This window comes from Nerophis lumbriciformis, linkage group LG10 (assembly GCF_033978685.3).
Source record: "Nerophis lumbriciformis linkage group LG10, RoL_Nlum_v2.1, whole genome shotgun sequence".
Taxonomy (NCBI): Eukaryota; Metazoa; Chordata; class Actinopteri; order Syngnathiformes; family Syngnathidae; genus Nerophis; species Nerophis lumbriciformis.
The window spans coordinates 22,801,705-22,826,625 of record NC_084557.2 but is presented as its reverse complement, the minus strand read 5'-3'; the positions used below and the strand labels follow the sequence as shown (position 1 = coordinate 22,826,625).

General features: G+C 39.1%; 1 protein-coding gene across 1 annotated transcript in view; it reads right to left on the bottom strand.

Annotated features, from left to right (window-relative positions):
• Positions 1 to 24,921, bottom strand: part of b4galnt4a (beta-1,4-N-acetyl-galactosaminyl transferase 4a) — a 397,542-nt gene that overhangs the window by 153,667 nt on the left and 218,954 nt on the right. Inside the window, exon 3 of the mRNA XM_061970004.1 lies at positions 8,772 to 8,870. Within this exon, the coding sequence (XP_061825988.1) occupies positions 8,772 to 8,870 (99 nt within the window). The remainder of the gene's footprint in view (positions 1 to 8,771; positions 8,871 to 24,921) is intronic.

The window sequence follows — 24,921 nt, the reverse complement described above, 5'->3', positions numbered from 1 at the left end:
GATTCTCTGAGCCCTGGTCAGGCAGCGGCTTTTTGCTATCTCCTGGATAGGAGGAAGAGGAGTCATGATGATCTTTTCCGCAGGCCAGTCACCACTCTCTGGAGAGACTTCCAGTCTGAGGCATACAATCTGATATATCTGATATATCACTAAGCTTTAGAACTTTGTTGTAAAAATCTCTTTCCGCGTCTGTCCCTGACACCCGCATTTCAGGTTGACCGCTCTGGTAACACTCTGTGGAAACGCTCCCCACCCACACTGCTTGGTGCCTCGTCTGAGCTGCTGTGACTTAGATTACCATAGTAACTAATTAGATTACCATAGTAACTAGTATATCATGCAAAAGCGCAGAGTCTAACCATTGACATACTTTGTATAGTTCAAGACTCACGGTAATTTGAAAACATCACTGCACATCATAATGGCAGCTACAATTTCCATCTTGAAGATCTAAAAAAAATATTGGGAATGTCTGGCGGGCCAGGTTGAAAAGCTTAACGGGCCGCATGCGGCCCCCGGGCCTTAATTTGCCCAGGTCTGCCCTACACAGACCAGGTGTGTGCAACCTTTTTTCACAGAGAGCTGTATAAAGACAAATGAAAGGATATTGAAGAACAGTTTTCGCATATTAAACATTCTAAATATGGGTCGATATGTGCTAATATCTAATTAACTGTGTCATTAAAAGAAATTTGCATTTTGTAAAATTTTGCGTATCAACAACAATCCCATGTGAGACAAGAACACCTGTACTTTTGAAGTTAAAGTTAAAGTCCCAGCGATTGTCACACACACACTAGGTGTGGTGAAATTTGTGCTCTGCATTTGACCCATCCCGATGTTCAGCCCTTGGGAGGTGAGGAGAGCAGTGAGCAGCAGTGTGCGCCACGCTCGGGAATTATTTGGTGATTTAACCCCCAATGTCCCTGCTTGACACTGAGTGCCAAGCAGGGAGGCAATGGGTCCCATTTTTTGTAGTCTTTTGTAGAGATGTCCGATAATATCGGCCTGCCGATAAATGCTTTAAAATGTAATATCGGAAAATATCGGTATTGTTTTTTTAAATTATTTTATTATTATTTTTATTTTATTTTATTAAATCTACATAAAAAACACAGGATACACTTACAATTAGTGCACCAACCCAAAAACCTCCCTTCCCCATTTACACTCATTCACACAAAAGGGTTGTTTCTTTCTGTTATTAATATTCTGGTTCCTACATTTTATATCAATATATATCAATACAGTCTGCAAGGGATACAGTCCGTAAGCACACATGATTGTGCATGCTGCTGGTCCACTAATAGTACTAACCTTTAACAGTTAATTTTACTCATTTTCATTAATTACTAGTTTCTATGTAACTGTTTTATATTGTTTTACTTTCTTTTTTATTCAAGAAAATGTTTTTAATGTATTAATCTTATTTTATTGTATTAATTTTTAAAAAAAGGACCTTATCTTCACCATACCTGGTTGTCCAAATTAGGCATAATAATGTGTTAATTCCACGACTGTATATATCGGTATCGGTTGATATCGGTATCAGTAATTAAAGAGTTGGACAATATCGGATATTGGCAAAAAGCCATTATCGGACATCCCTAGTCTTTTGGTATGACTCGGCCGGGGTTTGAACTCACGACCTTCCAGTCTCAGGGCGGACACTCTAACCACAAGGCCACTGAGCTGGTTTATGTGTATATATAGTAAAAAAAAAAACTGCTAACAAGAGGCAGCCAACGATAAAGAAACAAAACAAAACCTCCAACAACGTTTTATATATATGCTCTAAGTGTGTATGTAATGTAGTAAAAAGCATATTCATAATAACCTGTAATATTTACATTATTTTGGTCATTTTAAGCATGATCAGAACTTATTTCCTGGGCACATTGATTTCACAGTGCACACTACGTCCGTCAACATCAAAAACATGCAAATCACTTTCTGCATTTGCGACCATTAACCAATTTGTCAGACTTTGTGATAGCCTTGGAGTGTTATAATGTAGCATTAGTGCTAAATGTTTCTAATACGAACACAAAAGAGTGACGTACAATGTCTGCTCTCACTGGGACGCCAGATGATAGGATGTTGCATCCTTTAGCACATCAGTTTTGCTTCTTTCTCTTCAGAAAATACTGGGATCAAATGCATATTTGCTGAGTCTTCCTAGCGATGTTGTTGAGTCTCATGGTGTGTTCCATTTGTACTGGGAAGTAGGAAATTCCTAGTTCCTAATCGGAATTTCAACTGAAACGCCCCTTGAAGTTGGATTTCCGACTCGGAAAGTCGGAGCATTCTCACCACCCCAGTGTTTGTTTCAAATATGACTGCTCTGGATGTAAACAATACTCTCCGCTTATATAATATCCGTTATCAGCACTTCTGATTAGTTTTTGTCGCCGTAAATCAGCCATATACGATGTATGGTTGTAGGTTTTGATATGGTAATGTCACTGTAGTGTAAGCTGCATTGATTTAATGTAGTAGCTAACAATAACGTCTGTGTTTCCTCTTCATCTACCATGCTTGAAGGTTGTAGAAAGAGTGTACGTTTTCTCATACAGTGTTTATATACTCAGACAAGGCAAGCGCAAAAATAGCCTTTGTGTATGTGGCCATTTTAATTTCCGATCTCGTAACTGGAACGCTCACAACTTGGCTGTGACGTCATTCCAAGCTCCGACTTCCAACTTCCAAGGTATGCTGCGTTCAATTGGTTGAGAGCAAATATATTTTATTTTGTCTGGATTTTGAGGGTTGTGTGTGGAAGTACATAGTTGATCAACTTCTCGGTTTATGGCCACCACCTTCCACTATACAGGTGAGAGGCATAATTTATAAAAATCTATTTTCATGTGGGCCGGCCTGGTAAAATCATGGAATAATAACTTAAAAATAAAGACAACTTCAGATTGTTTTCTTTGTCTTACTTTGGTCGAAAATAGAATAGGCACATCCTGAAAATGTACACATTACAAATAATCCTCTTGGCAAAACACTTCAAGTAAGTTGAAAATGGTGCTGTTTCTAAAACACCATGAAGAACACAATGAGCTTTGACTTTGTTTTAGTGTATTTACAAAGCCATTAAACTTTAAGCACTTCCTGTTTAGCACCACCACCATTAAAAACATGTTTTAAAAAGCAAGTTTCCTCAAACCGCCGCATTAGTGACATCCGCAAATGCCACAACACATTCATTTATCATTCTAATATTAGAATTATAAAATAAAGAAAAACAATTATCAAAATGACACTGTAGCCGAAATCAAATTAACATAACTGCAAACTTAACCAATGCGAACATGGTAGATTTAGGCATGAAATAAAATACAACAAAGAACAAATGTAGAAACACACATTTTAAAATAAGAGTTCATGGTGCGCATCGCACCATCAACCAATTGTGAGCACTGCACGGAACTCTAACTACAAAGATGATGGTCATGCTTACTAAAGTCTTCGCATTTTACCATTTCATTATTTCATCCGTTGAGTGCATCATTTAAAATGAAAGAAAGTATTGTGCGTCGATACTGCATCAGTCTGCCGTCATCTGCATCCGCACCGTAACACAACATAAACACAACAGAACAAATACCCAGAACCTCTTGCAGGACTAACTCTTCCGGGACGCTACAATATACACCCCCCGCTAACCCCCCCCCAACCCCGCCCACCTCAACCTCCTCATGCTTTCTCATGGAGAGCATGTCCCAAATTCCAAACTGCTGTTTTGAGACATGTTAAAAAAAAATAATGCACTTTGTGACTTCAATAATAAATATGACAGTGCCATGTTGGCATTTTTTTCCATAACTTGAGTTGATCTATTTTGGAAAACCTTGTTACATTGTTTAATGAATCCAGCGGGGCATCACAACAAAATTAGGCATAATAATGTGTTAATTCCACGACTGTATATATCGGTATCCGTTGATATCGGAATCGGTAATTAAGAGTTGGACAATATCGGAATATCGGATATGGGCAAAAAAGCCACTATAGGACATCTCTACTCACAACTCAATGAAACCTTCACTCTTGCGAAGACATCTTGAGACGAATCACTCTCACTTGAAAAACAGAGAAAAAAAAACGGGGAGGAAGAGGGTACGTAGCTGGAGATTCAATGTTAGAAGAGGTACGAGATGGTAAAAAGTTTGGAAACCACTGCTGTAGATGATTCCCCATTCCCTATATTGTTAGACACCTCGTACTAGCAGGTTTTCGCATAAAAAGGGCGAATACAGGTATGTTCTTATTTCACATAAGAATTGTGGATGATGGGTCATTTTTTCCTTTCCTTTAAGAATTTAGAATTGATCTATTTTTTTTTTTTTTTTACATTTAATATGCAGAATGCATATTAAATGTAATGGCCCCCATGCTGCAGTTTGAACACTCCTGTCATGAACCTTGTTTGTTAATGTCCCTTGGAAATGTAACCACTTTGGAAGTTCCTGGAATTATTTGTGTGCTTTCTGGCTCCAACTTGTATGCCTTCATTTATCTTTAACAAGTAGGTTTATGTCCAATTTATTTTCCACCTGTGTTATTAATACGTGGGTGAACAGGAAAAAACAGCCTTTTGGTAACTCTCATACCATCATTCATATCATCTGGCTGTAATTGGGACGGTGCAAGATTTAGCAGGTGTCAAACGTGTAATTCCCTGTTTATTCATAATTGTTCATGACTTTTCTCCGTCAGTGTCCTTGGCATGGTAGTGGCTTTGACGGATAAAATGCTGCTCTGCCAGATGGGGACATTCACTAAGGATGACATCATCATGTCAGAAATACCCCTTCTAAATGTGCCTTTATCTATAGGCTAAGTAATGTATGTTTGAATGAGGATCCTTTATCTGCACTAGCTAATAGTGTGTAATAAGCCTGTATGAATGCCTCTACGTGCCCGTGTGACCGCCGTCATGCTGTGACAGCTGGCATATGGTCCCACTCTACCTCCACCATCCGCAGTGTGCGCCTCTGACAGCGCCAGCGTGGTGGCCCCACGGACCTCTGCCATTTTGGCTGTGCACCAGGAAAACAAGTTTGTGCCGGTAATTGGGACAGATAGAGAGCAGAAAAAAAGGAGTTGTTGTGCTTCGCCAAGTTTGATTGATTCCTCTAAAGCAGGGGTTCACAAACTACGGCCCGCGGGCCGGATCCGGCCCCCCAATATCCAAAATCCGGCCCATGGGAAGTCCCAAGTTAAAAAACATTTTATTTTATTATTTATTTATTTATTGTTTTTTTTTTTGTTTGTTTTTTTTAATCTTTCCTTTCTAATCCATTTTCTACCGCTTGTTACTCTCGGTGTCTCCTAGCCGCTCAGGCCAATCATATTGTCTAAAAATGAATTTTCCCATCGATAACGTGACATGTTGATGAACATCAATGTTAATTGATGTTAAATGACAAAACGGATTATAAAGATATATATACATATATATATCGTATTTTTTGGACTATAAGTCACAGTTTTTTTCATAGTTTAGCCGGGGGTGCGACTTATACTCAGGAGCGACTTATGTGTGAAATTATTAACAAATTACCGTAAAATATCAAATAGTATTATTTAGCTCATTCACGTTAGAGACTAGACGTATAAGATTTAATCGGATGGATTTAGCGATTAGGAGTGACAGATTGTTTGGTAAACGTATAGCATGTTCTATATGTTATAGTTATTTGAATGACTCTTACCATAATATGTTGCGTTAACATACCAGGCACGTTGTCAGTTGGTTATTTATGCGTCATATAACGTACACTTATTCAGCCTGTTGTTCACTATTCTTTATTTATTTTAAATTGCCTTTCAAATGTCTATTCTTGGTGTTGGGTTTTATCAAATAAATTTCCCCCAAAAATGCGACTTATACTCCAGTGCGACTTATATATGTTTTTTTCCTTCTTTATTGTGCATTTTCGGCAGGTGCGACTTATACTCCGGTGCGACTTATACGATATAAAAATACGATATATAAACATATATATATATATATATACACACACATATATATATATATATATATATATATATATATATATATATATATATATATATATATATATATATACACACACATATATATATATACACACACACATATATATATATATATATATATATATATATATATATATATATATATACACACACACATACAGCCCCGCCCCCGGCCAATTTTTTTTAACCCAATGCGGCCCCCCCGAGTCAAAAAGTTTGGGGACCCCTGCTCTAAAGGCTATTAACGAATTATTCGATTGCAATACCTTTTGCTGAGAATGTCGTCCCAATTTATCCAATTACTCGATTAAGCAAGCAAATTAATCGATAGTTTATTCGATAATTAAATTATTCACTAGCTTAAGCCCTAATGTAGTGTGTCAAATGTATATTTATGTGTACTATTATATACAAATTCCAAAACAATATGCCATTCGGGGGCTGTGAGCAACAAACAATCCAATTGGTGATTCAGGCCGCAGCTATGACTTATTATAGTAATTGAAAATGCTATCGATTAGTTTGTTTGATTAATCGTGTAATCGGATAAAACACACTTTACCGCCTCGATGCGTATTTTGGGGAAAATAGTTGAAAACAACAACAATGTTTCTGCTTGCCATAACCTTAATTATTGTTTTCTAATAAATGCACATCATCTAAAAAAAATTAAATTAAACTTTCAGCGTGAGTGCATTAACAAAAAATAAATAAAATAAAATCTCTCCGCTGAATGTATACTGGAGGGGGCTACATTCGAGTACATACGAGTTTTCCATAAAGGTGAAAAGACCACGAGCTAATGCAACAAAATGTCGTTCTTATCTGTAGTGTAAAGTTCAAATTTTAATGACAATAAAGGACGTCTAAGTGTAAGTCTAAGTCTAAGACACCGTTGTGAATAGAAAAAATTATAAATATTGTTTCAATAATGATTAAAAAAATACAACTTGCCATATTGATTGTGTGTGTATACCCAAAGAATCGTCCAAACGGGTATGATAATACCAACAATACCAATTACATTGGTATTACATCTGATCCTTATGTAGAGTCATGTACGGTACTATTATCCCTGGAATCAGTGCAGATTAGGGTTGTACGGTATATCTGTATTAGTATAGTACCGCGATACTAATGAATAATTTTACCCATTTACCGCCTCTGAAACGTACCGGTCCCGCAGCCCCCCCCCCGCGCCCGCGTCGTCGTCATGTCGTGTCATTGTTGGTTTACGAGCAGATGAGCATGTTTGGCGGCACACTATCACTGAGTACTTACAAGCAGACACAGTGTGTAGACAGAAAAGGGAGAACGGACGCATTTTGGCTTAAAAACTAACGATAAAGGTGAAGTTATAACACTGAAATGCCCTCAGGAAGAGGTGCTTTAAGACATGACTAGGTAGCTAGCGGCTAACGTCCATCCGCCGTCTGCAGTGTTTTAGCGACTTCTAAATCACTAATCCTGGTCTCCATGGCGACAAATAAAGTAAGTTTCTTACAAGTATCATTCCTGCAGGACGAGGAATAGCTAAATATGCTTCACTACACACCGTAGCTCACCGGCGTCACAATGTAAACAAACGCCATTGGTGGATCTACACCTAACATCCACTGTAATGATACCAAGTACTGGCACGTATCTAGATATATACCGTATTTTTCGGACTATAAGTCGCAGTTTTTTTCATAGTTTGGCCGGGCTCAAGTGCGACTTATATATGTTTTTTTCCTTTTTTATTATGCATTGTCGGCAGGTGCGACTTATACTCCGGTGCGACTTATACTCCGAAAAATACGGTAGATAGATAGTACTTTATTGATTCCTTCAGTACTATCTAGTCGATACTACTATGATTATGTCGATATTTTTTGGCATCACAACATCTTCTTTCTTTTTTTTAAAATGTATATTATGTTTATAAACTCAGGATATATGTCCCTGGACACAAGGACTTGATATAAATAATAGAATGATAAATGACACAATATGTTACTGCATATGTCAGCAGACTAATGAGTAGCCTTTGTTTGTTTACTTACTACTAAAAGACAAGTTGTCTTGTATGTGCACTGCAACAACAAACATATGTTTAATGTACCCTAAGATTTTTTTGTTAGAATAAAGCAAAGAATGCAATTTTTTTGTGGTTCCCTTTATTTAGAAAAGTACCGAAAAGTACCAAAAAGTATAGAAATAATTTTAGTACCGGTACCAAAAATATTGGTATCGTTACAACACTAGTACAGATGATGACTAATACGTCACATTAGCCAAGACACACACACGTGATTAACCTACACTGCAGAGGTTACAAATCTTCCCTTATCTCAAATACACAGCTTCAAGGGTTTGACCTGAGCTAGAAAAAAGAAAGGAATCACATAATCATGGAGTTATTCAACCCTTAAATGTTACGTTTTCATAAATGATGTATAATCATTCGGGTGATTAAATTCAAAAAGTCACATTTATTTTCCTTCAATAGTTTTAATGGGAACAATTGTTCTCATAGCAGGAAGAAAAGATATGTATCTTCCTAATTATATTTGACAAAAGGAAACGGTAAGATTCTTCATAGGTAACGTTCACTACTTATGAAATTGTCATGTTGGTATGAGTCATGCAAAGTTGTGTTTGATGAGTCACACAGAAGACGACCGGACCTCAGAGCCTTTGTGCATGAAGAAGAACCAGGGCTCAGTAAAAAGATCCCAAAATAGAAAATAAGTAATTACCTCTGGTTTCCATGGCGATGTCTTATGGTGCTCAGTAAGAAACTTGCGGATGTGGGCGTGGTCTCTGCTGTTGGGGACTCCTGCGAGTGGCTCGTCATCCTTAAAGAAGGAAAGGAAATGCAACAGACTTATTTCTTGAACTATAAGATAATTCACGCTAAAGAGACACTTATGCAAAGAAATCTTGATTTGTATAATCCTGCCATCTCCTCACACATCCATCCACGCACCGTGGTGCAAAATCCATCCATCATCATGAATACTCTCAATAATAGAGATGAAGTGCCGTCATTAGCTCAAACCGCAGGCTTGTCTACTTGATGGGAGTGCGAGGAGCTTAAACTGTCCATTATGCTCAGCTGAGGACAGCACACACTTACACTCATGCTGAGGGTTATTCCCCTTGTTAAAACCCCCGTGGAACCCTCTTCAACACGCCTTCTCTTTCCAGCCCATGGCTTTGGAAAGTTTAAACATTTTCGCTCAAAACAGTCAAATTGCTCTTAATCTGTAATTTTTTTTAGGATGGTCTTGTCTTTCAATCATCCCTCCATCCATCCATTTTCTACCGCTTGTCCCTTTTGGGGTCGCGGGGAGTGCTGGAGCCTATCTCAGCTGCATTCAATTATTGTTATATAATATTATACACATACAGCATATACATTTTTTAAATCGGATTTTGTCTTGGACTCAGATATAGGCGAACAATAGGAATATTCTCAAGACTGTCATGTCTGTGTAATCATGTTTTGTTTTAAGTCATGTTTTGTTTAGTTATTGGACTCTTTAGTTTCTGGCTTTTCACTCCCTTGTCTTGTTTCCATGATTACCCATTAGTTTCACCTGTTCCACGTTTGAACTCATTGTGCACTCTTGTTTGTCACCATAGCAACCCATTAGTTTTCACCTGTCACGTCACGCACCTGTTTCACGTTTTGAGTCACGCACCTGTTTTCGTTAATCATGTCTGTAGTATTTAAGTTCATTGTTTTTCAGTTTGTCTTGCTGGTGACATCCCCACATTTATGCTCTGCACATTTCTGACTCTTTTTTCATGTCCATCGTTCACACTGCTCCTTTTTGTCCATGCCAAGTAAGTTTTGTTTATTATTGCCACAGTTAGTGTTTTTTGTTGTTCATAGATTTTTGCCTTTGTGCAAGTGTTTGGTTTCATAGTTTGTTCTCCGCCATTGTGCGCGCCCTTTGTTTACTTCCTTGTTTTGAATTGATAGTGTTTAAATAAAAATGTACCTTCATTCCCGTCTCGCCCGAGCCAACTTTCCGTTGCCTTCTAGAAAAACTAAACCCCAGGATCAAGTCTTGACAAAGACGAGACAAGACCAAAACTAGTGGTAGGAGCCCTTCATCTATGAAATGCATGATCTGTTAGAATAATAGAATAATAGCAATTGGATTGGATAATGATTTCAGTATTGTGACACGGATCAGCAAGATCTTGACCAGGGGTGTCCAAAGTTGCTCTACCGAGGGTTGCATGCTGAAAAATCAAAGAATACGGGGGGCACTTTGATTAAAGATGCCTAAACCTATTCAAAGTACAAATTGTAATTCGTAAATAAAAACAGAATACAATGATTTGCAAATCCTTCTCAACTTATATCCAAACAATAGACTGCAAAGACAAGATATTTAATGTTCGAACTGAGAAACGTATTTATTTTTTTGCAAATAATCATTAACTTAGAATTTAATGGCAGCAACACATTGCAAACAAGTTGGCACAGGGGCATTTTTACCACTGTGTTACATGGTCTTTCCTTTTAACAACACTCAGTAAATGTTTGGGAACTGAGGAGACCAATTTTTGAAGTTTTTCAGGTGGAATTCTTTCCCATTCTTGCTTTTTTTTTTTTTTTTTTCATTTATTTGAAATTATTGTTTTAATGCGTCTATAGAATGAATTTATTAGCTAAAGTAGGAGATGGCACATGTTTAATCCTATACAATTCGACATGTCTTTTTTTTTTTTTTTTTTTTTTTAATTTATTAATCAATCAACAAAACAATACACAACACCACAACAATGCAATCCAATTCCAAAACCAAACCCGTCCCAGCAACATTAAGAACAACAATAAACAGAGCAATTGTGAAACGACTTGGTCGCATAGTGATGCGGGTGTGGTTCTCCCAAGGATGCAGACGGCTTCGGACACAGCTTGCAGGTAGGAAAATGATTTATTTTAAATATAAATCATATGATGGATAAACAAAAAACATGCATGTAGCACAAAAGGCAAAACAAAAGGACTAGCGTGGGAGCTAGCAGGAAAAAATAGCATAGCGTGAAAAGCTAGCAGAATCAAAGTAGTCGTTAACAGTTGTATGGGAACAAACTAGGAAGCCAGGCCGAGTGAGGCCAGGGCAAAGACTAAATAGCCCTCTGATTAGTGCCCGGGCAACAGGTGCGCGTCCCGAACACTAACCAGAGGCAGGTGAAAGTAATCAGTTGACATGGCAACTGAACACAAACAAGGTGCTGAAAACATGTGACTCAAACATAAACAAACTATGATCTGGGCAGCGGATCGTAACAAATTGAGAGCAATTGAGGACACACAAATCCAAATGTAGTGAAACAAAAATGAACATTATCGACAACAGCATCAATATTAGTAACAATTTCAAAATAGCAGTGATTAAAAAACCATCATTGATATCATCATTAAAAACATTAATAAAAAAAAATTAAAAAAAATTGAAATGAACAATAGTGTCACAGTGGCTTACACTTGCATCACATCCCATAAGCCCGACAACACACCGCGTCCAACATTTTCCACAAAGATATAATAAGTCATATTTTGGTTCATTTATTAGTTGAAACAAATTTAAATAATGGATCCCATATTCCAATATATGACTCATTATTATCTAAACTAAATGCAGTTTGTTCTACTGATATCATCTCCATAGCTTGTGTGTACCAGTCAGTATGAGTTGGACTATCAACATCTATCCATTTTTTAAATATTACCCTTTTTGTTATTATGCATATTGAAAGAAAAACATTTTTACTCTTTGATGACACGTTACTAAATTGATGTAGATCCCCAAAAATACAAGTTTGCAGTGTCATTGGGATGTTTATATTAAGGAATGTGATTGCTAACAACACTCAGTAAACGTTTGGGAACTGAGGAGACCAATTTTTGAAGCTTTTCAGGTGGAATTCTTTCCCATTCTTGCTTGATGTACAGCTTAAGTTGTTCAACAGTCCGGGGTCTCCGTTGTGGTATTTTAGGCTTCATAATGCGCCACACATTTTCAATGGGAGACAGGTCTGGACAACAGGCAGGCCAGTCTAGTACCCGCACTCTTTTACTATGAAGTCACGCTGTTGTAACACATCGCTTGGCATTGTCTTGCTAAAATAAGCAGGGGCGTCCATGATAATGTTGCTTGGATGTTGCTTTTTTTAAACATGTTGCAGGCATCAAATTCCAAATGAGCTAATATTTGCAAAAAATAACAAAGTTTTCTAGTTCGAAAGTTAAGTATCTTGTCTTTGCAGTCTATTCAAATGAATATAGGTTGAAAAGGATTTGCAAATCATTGTATTCTGTTTTTATTTACAATTTACACAACGTGCCAACTTCACTGGTTTTGAGTTTTGTACATCAGTATATGCTTATCTTAGCTTGTGTGTTGTTGATGAGAAAGTAAGGTATTGTGTTATATAATTTTCAGATCATGTCGAGATCTGGAAAAAAAAAAAGCTGCACAGGCTGGACTTTGAAAACCCCTTGTCACCATTTGGCTCGGCGCTAGTATTTCTTGATCCCAGAATGCAGGAGGGGAAGCAGCCTGAATGTAAGAGTCATGTAATACTCACAAATGGCACCACATGCAGTGCAGCAAGGAAGTGCAATAACAAGCACAAGCAAACAAACAACATGAACGGTTGTCATGCAACACAAACAATTCGTAACATTAGCATACAACTAACAATAAATTAAAAACAGTAAAACGTTAACCTGAAACGTAAGCAAACAATGATTCTCCACTCAAGACAGGGTGACTTAGCGATCAGAAGAAAGTGAGCCTCCTGATTACTAATCAGAGGCAGGTGAGTTTGATCAGCGCTCCTAGCAACCAGAAGTAACAATGAAGGGAGAGCTAGACTGAAAAAGTTGGTAGAGAAGGCCAGTAACGTGGTGGGAGTGGAGCTAGACTCTCTGGCGGTGGTGTCAGAGAGGAGAAGTCTAGCAAAACTCCTAGCCATTATGGACAACACCTCCCACCCACTACACTCTGACTTTGCAGAGAGAATGAGCACCTTCAGTGGAAGGCTCAGACTCCCAAAATGCAACACGGAACGACACAGGAGATCCTTCATACCGACAGCCATCAGACTGTATAATGCATATGTTCCTTAACTGCACTTAAATGTAGAGTATATGTAGAATATATTTATATTATTTATTTATATATTATATATATATTATATTATATTATTTATAATTATTATTGTCTATTGTGAGCGAACTGTGGTGCTGAATTTCCCCCAGGGATCAATACAGTACTCAATGGCCTAGTGGTTAGAGTGTCCGCCCTGAGATCGGTAGGTTGTGAGTTCAAACCTTTTAGAGTCCATTTTAAAATGATCTTACTCATTTTTAAATCCTTACGCGGTCTTGCCCCACCGTACCTCTCTGAGCTGCTCCATCTCTATGCCCCCACCCGGTCCCTCAGGTCAGCTGATCCTGGAGGTACCCAAAACAAAGCGCAAGCTCAGAGGGGACAGAGCCTTCTCTGTTGCGGGTCCCAAACTCTGGAACGATCTCCCTCTCCATGTGAGACAGGCCCCTTCTTTGGCTATTTTTAAGACCCTTCTTAAAACCCATTTTTATTCACTGGCTTTTAACCCAGCATGAGACTTTGAACTGTTTTTAGCTTTTAACTTTTTGAACTGTTTTTAACTTTTAAACTGTTTTTATCTAACAAACTGTTCTTAGGGTAATTTATATTTGCTTTTTAATTGTGTATTTTTATTTCTGTTTTAAATGTTATTTTTTTAGTCTGTCCTTTGCCTCTATTTCTTTGTGGTGTACAGCCCTTTGTTTTTCAACTGTGCTTGTCTTTAAAGGGCTTTATAAATAAAGTTGGTATGGTATGGTATGGTAAACCTGTAAAAATGGGACCCATTACCTCCCTGCTTGGCACTCAGCATCAAGGGTTGGAATTGGGGGTTAAATCACCAAAAATGATTCCCGGGTGCGGCACCGCTGCTGCTCACTGCTTCCCTCACCTCCCAGGGGGTGAACAAGGGGATGGGTCAAATGCAGAGGACAAATTTCACCACACCTAGTGTGTGTGTGACAATCATTGGTACTTTAACTTTAACTTTTAACTAAAACAGAAATAGACCCTCAAACACAGGCAAAAAACAACAAAGGCAAAACCAGACATGAAATCTAAGGACCGGTCATGACACCCCTGATTTAGACCAACGAGACGCTCACCATACATTTTTCATCTTTAACCAGAACCGTTTTTGCTGTATATGTGGCAAATTCACCAGCTCAGTGGCCTTGTGGTTAGAGTGTCTGCCCTGAGATTGGGAGGTCGGGAGTTCAAACCCCTGCCGAGTCATACCAAAGACTATAAAAATGGGACCCATTACCTCCCTGCTTGGCACTCAGCATCAAGGGTTGGAATTGGGGGTTAAATCACCAAATGATTCCCGAGCGTGGACACCGCTGCCGCGCACTGCTCCCCTCACCTCCCAGGGGGTGAACATAAGGATGGGTCAAATGCAGAGGACAGATTTCACCACACCCAGAGTGTGTGTGACAATTGTCGGGACTTTAACTTAACTGTAAATTCAATGTTGGCAAAGCCCGAAAGACCACTTGCGTGCGTCGCCAAAGTATCCACAGCATGTAGAAATGTGCGTACGTCAGCCATGAATTTGGCGTGAGTTCCACGTTCAGTTCACATCTCAACTTTGCCGTGAAAAGGGAGTACGGCAGGTATTTGCATGCTCTATACACGAGGCCCCAGGACAGACCAGTGGGGAGCAAAACATTACCAGCGATGAGGATAAAAGCCTGCTGTGTTCCTATGGTAGCACCATGGGAGCAGGACTGTACAACACGGGGGAAAACAGCCTCTCCATTTAACAGAGATGTTAGAAATGCATACCTCCCACATGACTCATTTGAGACCTCTTCATCACACATGAATCTTTGTAGAGAAGACGGCGGTATTTGCACAATATTTTTTTTTAGAGCAGAAGAAGTGATGCGACAGCTGTCAGATGCGGTGTCTTTGATTACATTTTTAACTTCCAAGGGAGTCAGATGATCGGCGAAAGAAGGTAAAGCTAAAAAAAAAAATGTGACAACAGGCTTCCCTCCTGTCTCCCACCCCCATCTAAGGAGTCTGATATGTCCCGCTAACACACACACATACACACCACATGTGGTAGAACGTAGAACCACGAGTGAAAGGTATTTTTCTCTGGCATGTATTTTACGTAGAGTAACAGCAGTAGGTTTACAAGTCTAAATACAATTTCAAACATGTTGGTAATATCAAAATTATAAAATCTGTGACATAATAAATGCAACTGCTCAACTTCTGACAAGAACAAGACAGTTTGATTATACACTATATTGCCAAAAGTATTTGGCCACACATCCAAATGATCAGAATCAGGTGTCCTAATCACTTGGCCCGGCCACAGGTGTATAAAATCAAGCACTTAAGCATCGGAGACTGTTTCTACAAACATTTGTGAAAGAATGGGCCGCTCTCAGGAGTTCAGTGATTTCCAGCGTGGAACTGTCATAGGATGCCACCTGTGCAACAAATCCAGTCGTGAAATTTCCTCGTTCCTATATTCCAAAGTCAACTGTCGGCTTTATTATGACAAAATGGAAGAGTTTGGGAACAACAGCAACTCAGCCATGAAGTGGTAGGCGACGTAAACGGACAGAGAGGAGTCAGCGGATGCTGAAGTGCATAGTGCAAAGACTTGCTGCACAGTCACTTGCTACAGAACTCAAAACTTCATGTGACCTTCCAATTAGCCCACGTACAGTACGCAGAGAGCTTCATGGAATGGGTTTCAATGGCCGAGCAGCTGCATCTAAGCCATACATCACCAAGTCCAATGCAAAGCGTGGGATGCAGTGGTGTAAAGCACGTCGCCACTGGACTCTAGAGCAGTGAAGACGCCTTCTCTGGAGTGATGAATTACGCTTTTCCATCTGGCAATCTGATGGACGAGTCTGGGTTTGGAGGTTGCCAGGAGAACGGTACATTTCGGACTGCATTGTGCCGAGTGTGAAATTTGGTGGAGTAGACACACGACAACACTTCTTCATTTTTTGGCAATACGCATTCAGGCACGAACCGTGTGTTTGTGATCATGGGAAAAACTAACATCAAATCGAATCGCTACAAACATAAAACAGTAACACCATCAGGTCGTTACAGTATAATTGGATATATATATGTAGCCATAGTTTGCGCACTATTGACAAGTGATGCACCGAAAACTTGACCACTGAAAAAATACTTTGATCACTGAAAACAGCGCCGCCAAAACAGGATGTAAACAAGACGCACGCCATTGTCTGGAGCGTGTTTGCATGTCTGCGTTGTGGACGTAACTTTAATTTATCCCCGATATACCCGTGGACTGCTATCTACAAAATGTGCAAATATTAAAAAGACAATGGCAGCTTTTTAAGGGGTGAAAGTCCAACTGGAGCAGCAGCGTGAAGCAAGTGTGGCGTCATTCTGGCTGCAGTTTGAGTCTATAAACAAGTGTACGTTCTATAATAACACCAGAAAAATTGTTGGATTTGTTGCTAGTCATTTTTAATAAAAAAAAGTAATTTAAAGTTTCTAGATAAATTAAACATTCTTAAAGTACATAGTACAATAAGCAGCAAGAATTGAAAATATGGCAAGACAATATCAAATGCTGAGTGTGAAGCGACTGGGATGAGAATCAGCACCTCTAAGTCCGAGTCCATGGTTCTCGCCCGGAAAAGGGTGGAGTGCCATCTCCGGGTTGGGGAGGAGATCTTGCCCCAAGTGGAGGAGTTCAAGTACCTCGGAGTCTTGTTCACAAGTGGGGGAAGAGTGGATTGTGAGATCGACAGGCGGATCGGTGCGGCGTCTTCAGTAATGCGGACGCTGTATCGATCCGTTGTGGTGAAGAAGGAGCTGAGCCGGAAGGCAAAGCTCTCAATTTACCGGTTGATCTACGTTCCCATCCTCACCTATGGTCATGAGCTTTGGGTTATGACCGAAAGGACAAGATCACGGGTACAAGCGGCCGAAATGAGTTTCCTCCGCCGGGTGGCGGGGCTCTCCCTTAGAGATAGGGTGAGAAGCTCTGCCATCCGGGAGGAGCTCAAAGTAAAGCCGCTGCTCCTCCACATCGAGAGGAGCCAGATGAGGTGGTTCGGGCATCTGGTCAGGATGCCACCCGAATGCCTCCCTAGGGAGGTGTTTAGGGCACGTCCGACCGGTAGGAGGCCGCGGGGAAGACCCAGGACACGTTGGGAAGACTATGTCTCCCGGCTGGCCTGGGAACGCCTCGGGGTCCCACAGGAAGAGCTGGACGAAGTGGCTGGGGAGAGGGAAGTCTGGGCTTCCCTGCTTAGGCTGCTGCCCCCGCGACCCGACCTCGGATAAGCGGAAGAAGATGGATGGATGGATGGAATATCAAATATATGTTAATACTAATTAATAACATAGTTGGTTTTAAATGTATGTATACTTTTTGTGAGCCTCATATCATCATTGCAGATTATGCAATTACGTCATGATGACCATGCCCATAACCACCGCCACAGGTATCTTGGCAATCTGAGGCAAACCCTGATATTCAATATATACATATCTTATTAAGACTCTCAAAGGGGTCTGCATTTTATTGTGTGAAATTCTAATTACATATGGCCACTGGCACTGGCAAAAATGTCTGTGACATTGGTGTGCCCGAAATAATCCAGGAAGCATGTGACAAACTACGAGGTCGACAGCTAATCAGCTTTCATTATCGGGCCAGCCAGAGGTTGAAGACTGTATAACAGATGATATAGGATTATCCTCGGACAGTAATGATTTGGTGTATTTGTTTTCCCAAAATGCTCGCTCAGCTCAATCGACCCAGAGTCTGCTTATCAATGCAACTAAAAGGCCTGAGTTTAAATCACCAAACCCCAGGTTGCACTAGAGTCTCGGCTCCAACTTCCTCTATGCTGAGCATCAACTAAGCATGTTGGTGAACTGCTGTCATCACTTATAACAAGCTACAAGAATGTAACATTACTTCAGTGTCCAAATTAGAAGCAGACCTAATTTTTCCTGGCGCTTAGCCCAGAACAGCATCATCATGTTTTACTGGTAATTAAAACCGATGCTAAGGAGCCTGTAAAACTGTCTTATGTATTAAAGATTGCATAACGGCAAAACAGGGGGAAATAAATCACACTAATAAAAGCAACTGTTTATCAAATCTTTATAATGCTATCAACTTAATGATTTTCACTTACAAAGAATGAGTCATGATTGAAATCAATGTGATGTGGTAACATTTAAGCGGGGGAGACTTTGATACTAGCAGTTAAACTGAGTTGCTTGAGTGTAAAATTGTCCACAACTGCCTGAATGGTGGATCAGTAAAACTTTGACTCAACCATCCATCATATTACTGCACTGGAGGTTATAGCTGCTCCTTTGCACGTGTGTCCTTGCTGGTCTAAGACCAAAGAGTGTCCTAGAATATCAATGAGCCTAATGAATCTTCCTTATTAAAACACAAACAAGCACAGGTCTGCAGGGAGGGGGAGCCAATGTGCTAGACAGGGGAAAGGGATGAAGTAGAGCAGAGATCTGGGGCGCCTCTCATAAATGGCTTCATCACCCACCCACTAGGATCACCCTTGAACACGAGTTAAGCTCCCCCAAGTCCACACACCAGTAAGTCGATAAGTTTTCTAGAAATAATTACATGCACTATTTGTTTTATCTAGTAGTGCTGCCAGAGGCACAGATGCTTAGATAATTACTCAGTAGTAACTGTTCAAAAACAGCCTATTACCTTATTATAGTGGAAGCTCTAATGTTGAACACAGTAAGTTCCAAGACCTCTGATTTGTTTGCATTTTGCAACCTGTTTTTTCCATAAATATAATACATCCCTGGGTCAAAACATTCTAAAGAATTTCACCATCATAAAACAGTACAAGGAATTTTCAAGTAACACCAACATACTGTACTTAATAGATAATTTTCCAAAACAATAAATCAGTCTTAATTGTATGACACAAAAAAAACAATGCAAATATGAGTAAAACACTAACTTAACTGTCATAACAAGTGATAAACTGGAGAATTGAGGATACTGAATAAAAGTATACACTGTTGTAATTTTGGGGTTATTATCAGCAAAACAGCCAGGAGGCTAGCATTCTCTGCGTCAGAATGCCACACTGTACGTTGGAATTTATGCTCTCCAGTGATGTTAGCACTCATGCAGCCCCAGACTAAGACGCTACCACCACCATGCTGACTGTAAGAAACATTTTATCTTGATACTCACATGCAGGCCTCGAATATTAACGTTTTAAGGCCAAGGCAAGTGTTGCCTTACAAGAGGGCTCATATATATATATATATATATATATATATATATATATATATATATATATATATATATATATATATATATATATATATATATATATATACATACATATATATATATATATATATATATATATATATATATATATATATATATATATATATATATATATATATATATATACATACACATACATATATATATATATATATATATATATATATATATATATACAAAACAAAAAACCAGTGAAGTTGGCACTTTGTGTAATTCGTAAATAAAAACAGAATACAATGATTCACAAATCCTTTTCAGTGTCAAGATGTGGAGGTGACGAACCCCAAGATGCAGAGATGACAGGCGGTGTACAAGAAAACATGGTTTTAATGTTCAAAAAAAGGTGAAAACAAAAAGGCGCACAAGGCGAAGGCACAACTTAACGCAGGAAACAAAAGCTAACACTTAGCCTGAACTATGGACATGAAACAAAAAGTCGCTAACTGTGGCATAAATAAACAAAACTTACTTGGCAAGGCACGAGCAGCATGAAATGAGCATGAAATCATCAGCATGAACTATGGTATCTCCAGAAAACAAGCATGAACAGAGCATTGCATGAAACAGGGAGTCCACAGCATACAACAAACAATACTGGAGGGCAAGGCAGGTTTAAATAATGCCTCTGATTAGTGCTCGGGCAGTAGGTGAGCGGGCGAACACTAATCAGAGGCAGATGGAAATAATAAGTTACCATGGTAACTAAAACAAACAAGGGTGCACAAAAAAAGGGAACTATGAAGTCCAAAACTAACAGAACATAATACATGATCCGGGATATGGATCATGACATTCAACTTATATTCAATTGAATAGACTGCAAAGACAAGATATTTAATGTTTGAACTGAGAAACTTGTTTTTTTTTTTGGCAAATAATCATTAACTTAGAATTTAATGGCAGCAACACATTGCAAAAAAGTTGGCACAGGGGCATTTTTACCACTGTGTTACAAGCGCTCGGCTCTGTTTACTCCGAGGGGAAATCTCCGCAGCAAAGTCAGTGTAGCTTGTCCACCATGATTATCACACCAAAGACCGCTGGTGCGCATGCGCATGCATTAATAAATGACGTTTTTTTGGTAATTAAAAAATTAGACCGTACTACTAACCGTCGGAAATTTTATCACAAATGATCATTGTACCATTTACCGTTACATTCCTCGTCCATTAACAAGTAAAAAGTCAAGGGCGGTCACGGCATGTTCTTGCCGCAAATGTTGGTACATTTTTTGGGCATTACGGCATAAGACGAGGGCAGTCGCGACAGATGCCGCGGTTGCTGTGGTTAAATTTGAGCCCTGCATATGTGTTGCCAGCTATGGTGAGTACGTTTTAGTGGATAGAGTGTCCGCCCTGAGTTCGGTAGGTCGTGAGTTCAAACCCCGGCCGAGTCATACCAAAGACTATAAAAATGGGACCCATTAACTCCCTGCTTGGCACTCAGCATCAAGGGTTGGAATTGGGGGTTAAATCACCAAAAATTATTACCGGGCGCGGTCACCGCTGCTGCTCACCGCTCCCCTCACCTCCCAGCGGGTGATCAAGGGTGATGGGTCAAATGCAGAGAATAATTTCGCCACACCTAGTGTGTGTGTGACAATCATGGGTACTTTACTTTACTTTAATACATCCATACTGCTATATACTATACACGCTGTACACTGACTACTCTAATGTTGCATTTTTAAAAAGAATATGCAATGTACTCACTTTTGCAAAACACCGTATAAGCAGAGGGTAAATGATGCTTCTTGATGTACTCAGTATGACAATACAAATGTATATGATGTGAATTAGAACACAGATAATCACTGATGTATGTGTCAAAATGCAATCAACACTGACGCATGCACCCCGCGACCCTGAGAGGGACAAGCGGTAGAAAATGGATGGATGCATGGGCATAAGTAAATTAATAATAAGTAAATAATAGCAGAGGTCTTAAACAAATGCTCTGAGGAATCTCATACGCCAACATACCATGATTAGATAAACTACCATTATAAAATATCCTATGTTTTCTCGAAGAAAGATAGCTTCTCATCAGAGTAGTCGGTGGTTGGCTGAATCCATAACATACAACCTTATCAAGTAGAATATTATAATCAATTACGTCAAATGCGGCGCTGAAATCTAACGTTACAGCTCTGGCAATCTTTGAGGTGTCAATCGCCCCCAACCAATCATCAGTCATTTGAATAAAAGCTGTAGCAGTTGAGTGGCTCTTTCTGTAAGCATCTTGGTGTTTGGTAGTCAGACGATAATGATTAAAGTCATCGTTGACCTGAATATGAATAATTCTCTCCATGACTTTGCTGAGAAGGATACTGATCGGTCGACTATTTGGACCACAGAAAGGTACTGTATTTTCCTGACCATAGGGCGCACCGGATTAAAGTGCGCACTGCCGATGAATGGTCTATTTTCGATCTTTTTTCATATATAAGGCGCACCGGATTATAGGGCGCATTAAAGGAGTCATATTATTATTATTATTTCTTCTTGAAAATATTTCCTTGTGGTCTACATAACATGTAATGGTGGATCTTTGGTCAAAATGTTGCATAGATTATGTTTTACAGACCATCTTGAAGCTGCTTTCTTACAGTCGCTTCAAGATGCGGCGTTTTGTGGGCGGTCTTATTTACGTGTATCGACTTCGGCAGCGTCTTCTCCCTGTCATATTTGTTGTAGCGGTGTAGCGTGCAAGGACGGGAGTGGAAGAAGTGTCAAAAGATGGAGCTAACTGTTTTAATGACATTCAGACTTTATTAATTCAATAACGGAGAAGCATCTCCTCATCCGGAAACAACGACAACGCCAGAAACGTGTCCCGTAAAAAAACATCCGACCGGAACTCTCTAAAGTTCCTTGGGTGAATAATGTAAACGCACTAGACCGGTATGTTTTAGCGCTTTCATTGGGAGTTTACTGACAGATATAAGTAAGAACTTTACACTACTTTATATTACAAATGGCAACAGCGGAGGATGAAAGTCCCATAACAAGAAGATAGAGACAAAGAAGAAGCTTATCGACTACGGTGTCGGCACGGACTACAATTTTTCAGGATTTATGCAGATCGCAAATACAGATCAGCAGGTACCAGAAGGTAAAAAAAAGTTGCTTTTGCATAATATTGCGAAACAAAACGGCATATAATATGTCTTACCTTATACACACACCATAATAATACTCGTATATTTAAGCACATTACAATCCTTCAAGCCGTGCGGCTTATTAGCTTACCAAAGTTGTACTGAGTTGATAGATTTTTGAGCGCCGTGTGTAATGTTCTATATTTTCAATGGAACATATAAAAGGTTGGTGTTGTTTACTTGAGTCATATTGCAGTCTACAATTATCTCTTGTGTGTGACTATCAGCATACTGCAGTCTACACGTATCTCTTGTGTTTGACTGCCATCTACTGGTCGCATTTATCATTACACCATGTACCAAATAAAATAGCTTCGAGGTCGGTAAGCAAAACCAGAATTATTCCGTACATTAGGTTATAAGGTGCACTGTCGAGTTTTGAGGGAAAAAAATTATTTTAAGTGACCCTTATAGTCCGGAAAATACGGCAACTTATTGTCTTTAAGAAGTAAAATAATATTTCCCTCTTTACACAATGTAGGAAATACCCCACTATTAAATATTTAACATAATGAAGCAGAAATGTAATCAGCAGCGATGTTTGACACCTTACTTTAAGATTGTCTGTACCGGCACATCCATATTCAGAAAGGGTGTTCAGCAGTTGTTTAACATGACTCACAACTACACAAATTAATTGAAATGTACACCTTTTACCATTCACCTTTATTTTTTTTATCAGATTACAATGATAACAACAATTATAGATTTTGCCTTAAATTGTTCGCTTTATGAAAAAAAAAAAAAGTTTAAATAATTAACTTTGTCCTCATGGGGCTTTTGTAAGAAACATACCATCAGATTCCACAAATTTATTTCTTCCCATGATTTCATTCAATGTATTTTTTTTTACCGTTGTGTTTGACACTATTTATTCCCTGCTGATAGTTTAGTGTCTTCGTCCTTTTATTTGATTTAGTTACTTGATTTCTCAGCTTACAGTACTTTAATTTGTCGCCCAATACACTTGATTTTAAGACAGCCGATTTGGCATCATCTCTCTGTCTCATTAATTTTGTTAGAGGTAAATCAATCCATAAGGCTGTTTAAGTTTTAGATGTGAACATTTTCATAGGTACTTGTCTATTAACAAATTTCCTCTGTTTCATCAATACTGTACACAACATTCCAATTAACATTTTTAACAACCCCCCAAAACATATTCATTATCTAATCTATTATACAGTATAACGTTCTATAAACAATTATTTAGGAATTGTAGCCTTTCTCGTGAACTCAACGTTATTGTGGTCCCTTAAACCTACTGGTGCAGATATTGTATTAGAACACAGTCCAGGGACTTTAGTAAATATATGGTCAATACATGTAGAGGAACTGTGACCTGCTTTATTAGTGAAGACTGGTAGGCAAGGACATAATTTGTGATTGATTGATTGATTGAAACTTTTATTAGTAGATTGCACAGTTCAGTACATATTCTGTACAATTGACTACTAAATGGTAAGACCCGAATACGTTTTTCAACTTGTTTAAGTCGGGGTCCACGTAAATCAATTCATGCATTACATGCACTAATTAGTGATGATATTATATGTATTCCTTGGACAGTTACTGGCAAGCCAGTCTATATTTATGTCACCAAGCAGATACATTTCACTGTTGGTATCAGATACTCTGTCGTTCATCTCACACAGTTGCGTGAGATAACCAGCATGAGCATTAGGATGACGGTAGCAACGAGCTAATCAGTATTGATTTCAGGTGGGGTAAGTGCACCTGAACCCACACAGCTTCTATATCAGCAAACTAGTGTTGTGCCGATACCAATATTTTAGTACCGGTACCAAAATGTATTTCGATACTTTTAGGTACTTTTATAAACAGTGTTGGGACTAACGCATTACAAAGTAACGCGTTACTGTAACGCCGTTAGTTTCGGCGGTAACTAGTAATCTAACGCGTTATTTTTTTATATTCAATAACTCAGTTACCGTTACTACATGATGCGTTACTGCGTTATTTTACGTTATTTTTTATGTAGTATCGGCTAGAAACTGAGGATCTGAGTGTGTTTTATGGCAGCGAAGCAGAGACGTGCTTCTGATTCTTCCTCTGCGCTCTCTGTGTGTGCGTGTGACTGTGTGTCTGAGTGTGGGAAGGGGAGGGGAGGGGAGGGGAGGGGGGTGCGCAATGCAACCGTTGGCCAACAAAAAAGTAACCACAGAACACTATACGCCTATACGGTATAGTGTTCTGTGGTTACTTTTTGGTTGGCCAAGCGGACGTGACGACAGGCTGTCCCCACTCAGATCCGCACAGACCGGGAGGGGCGTGCC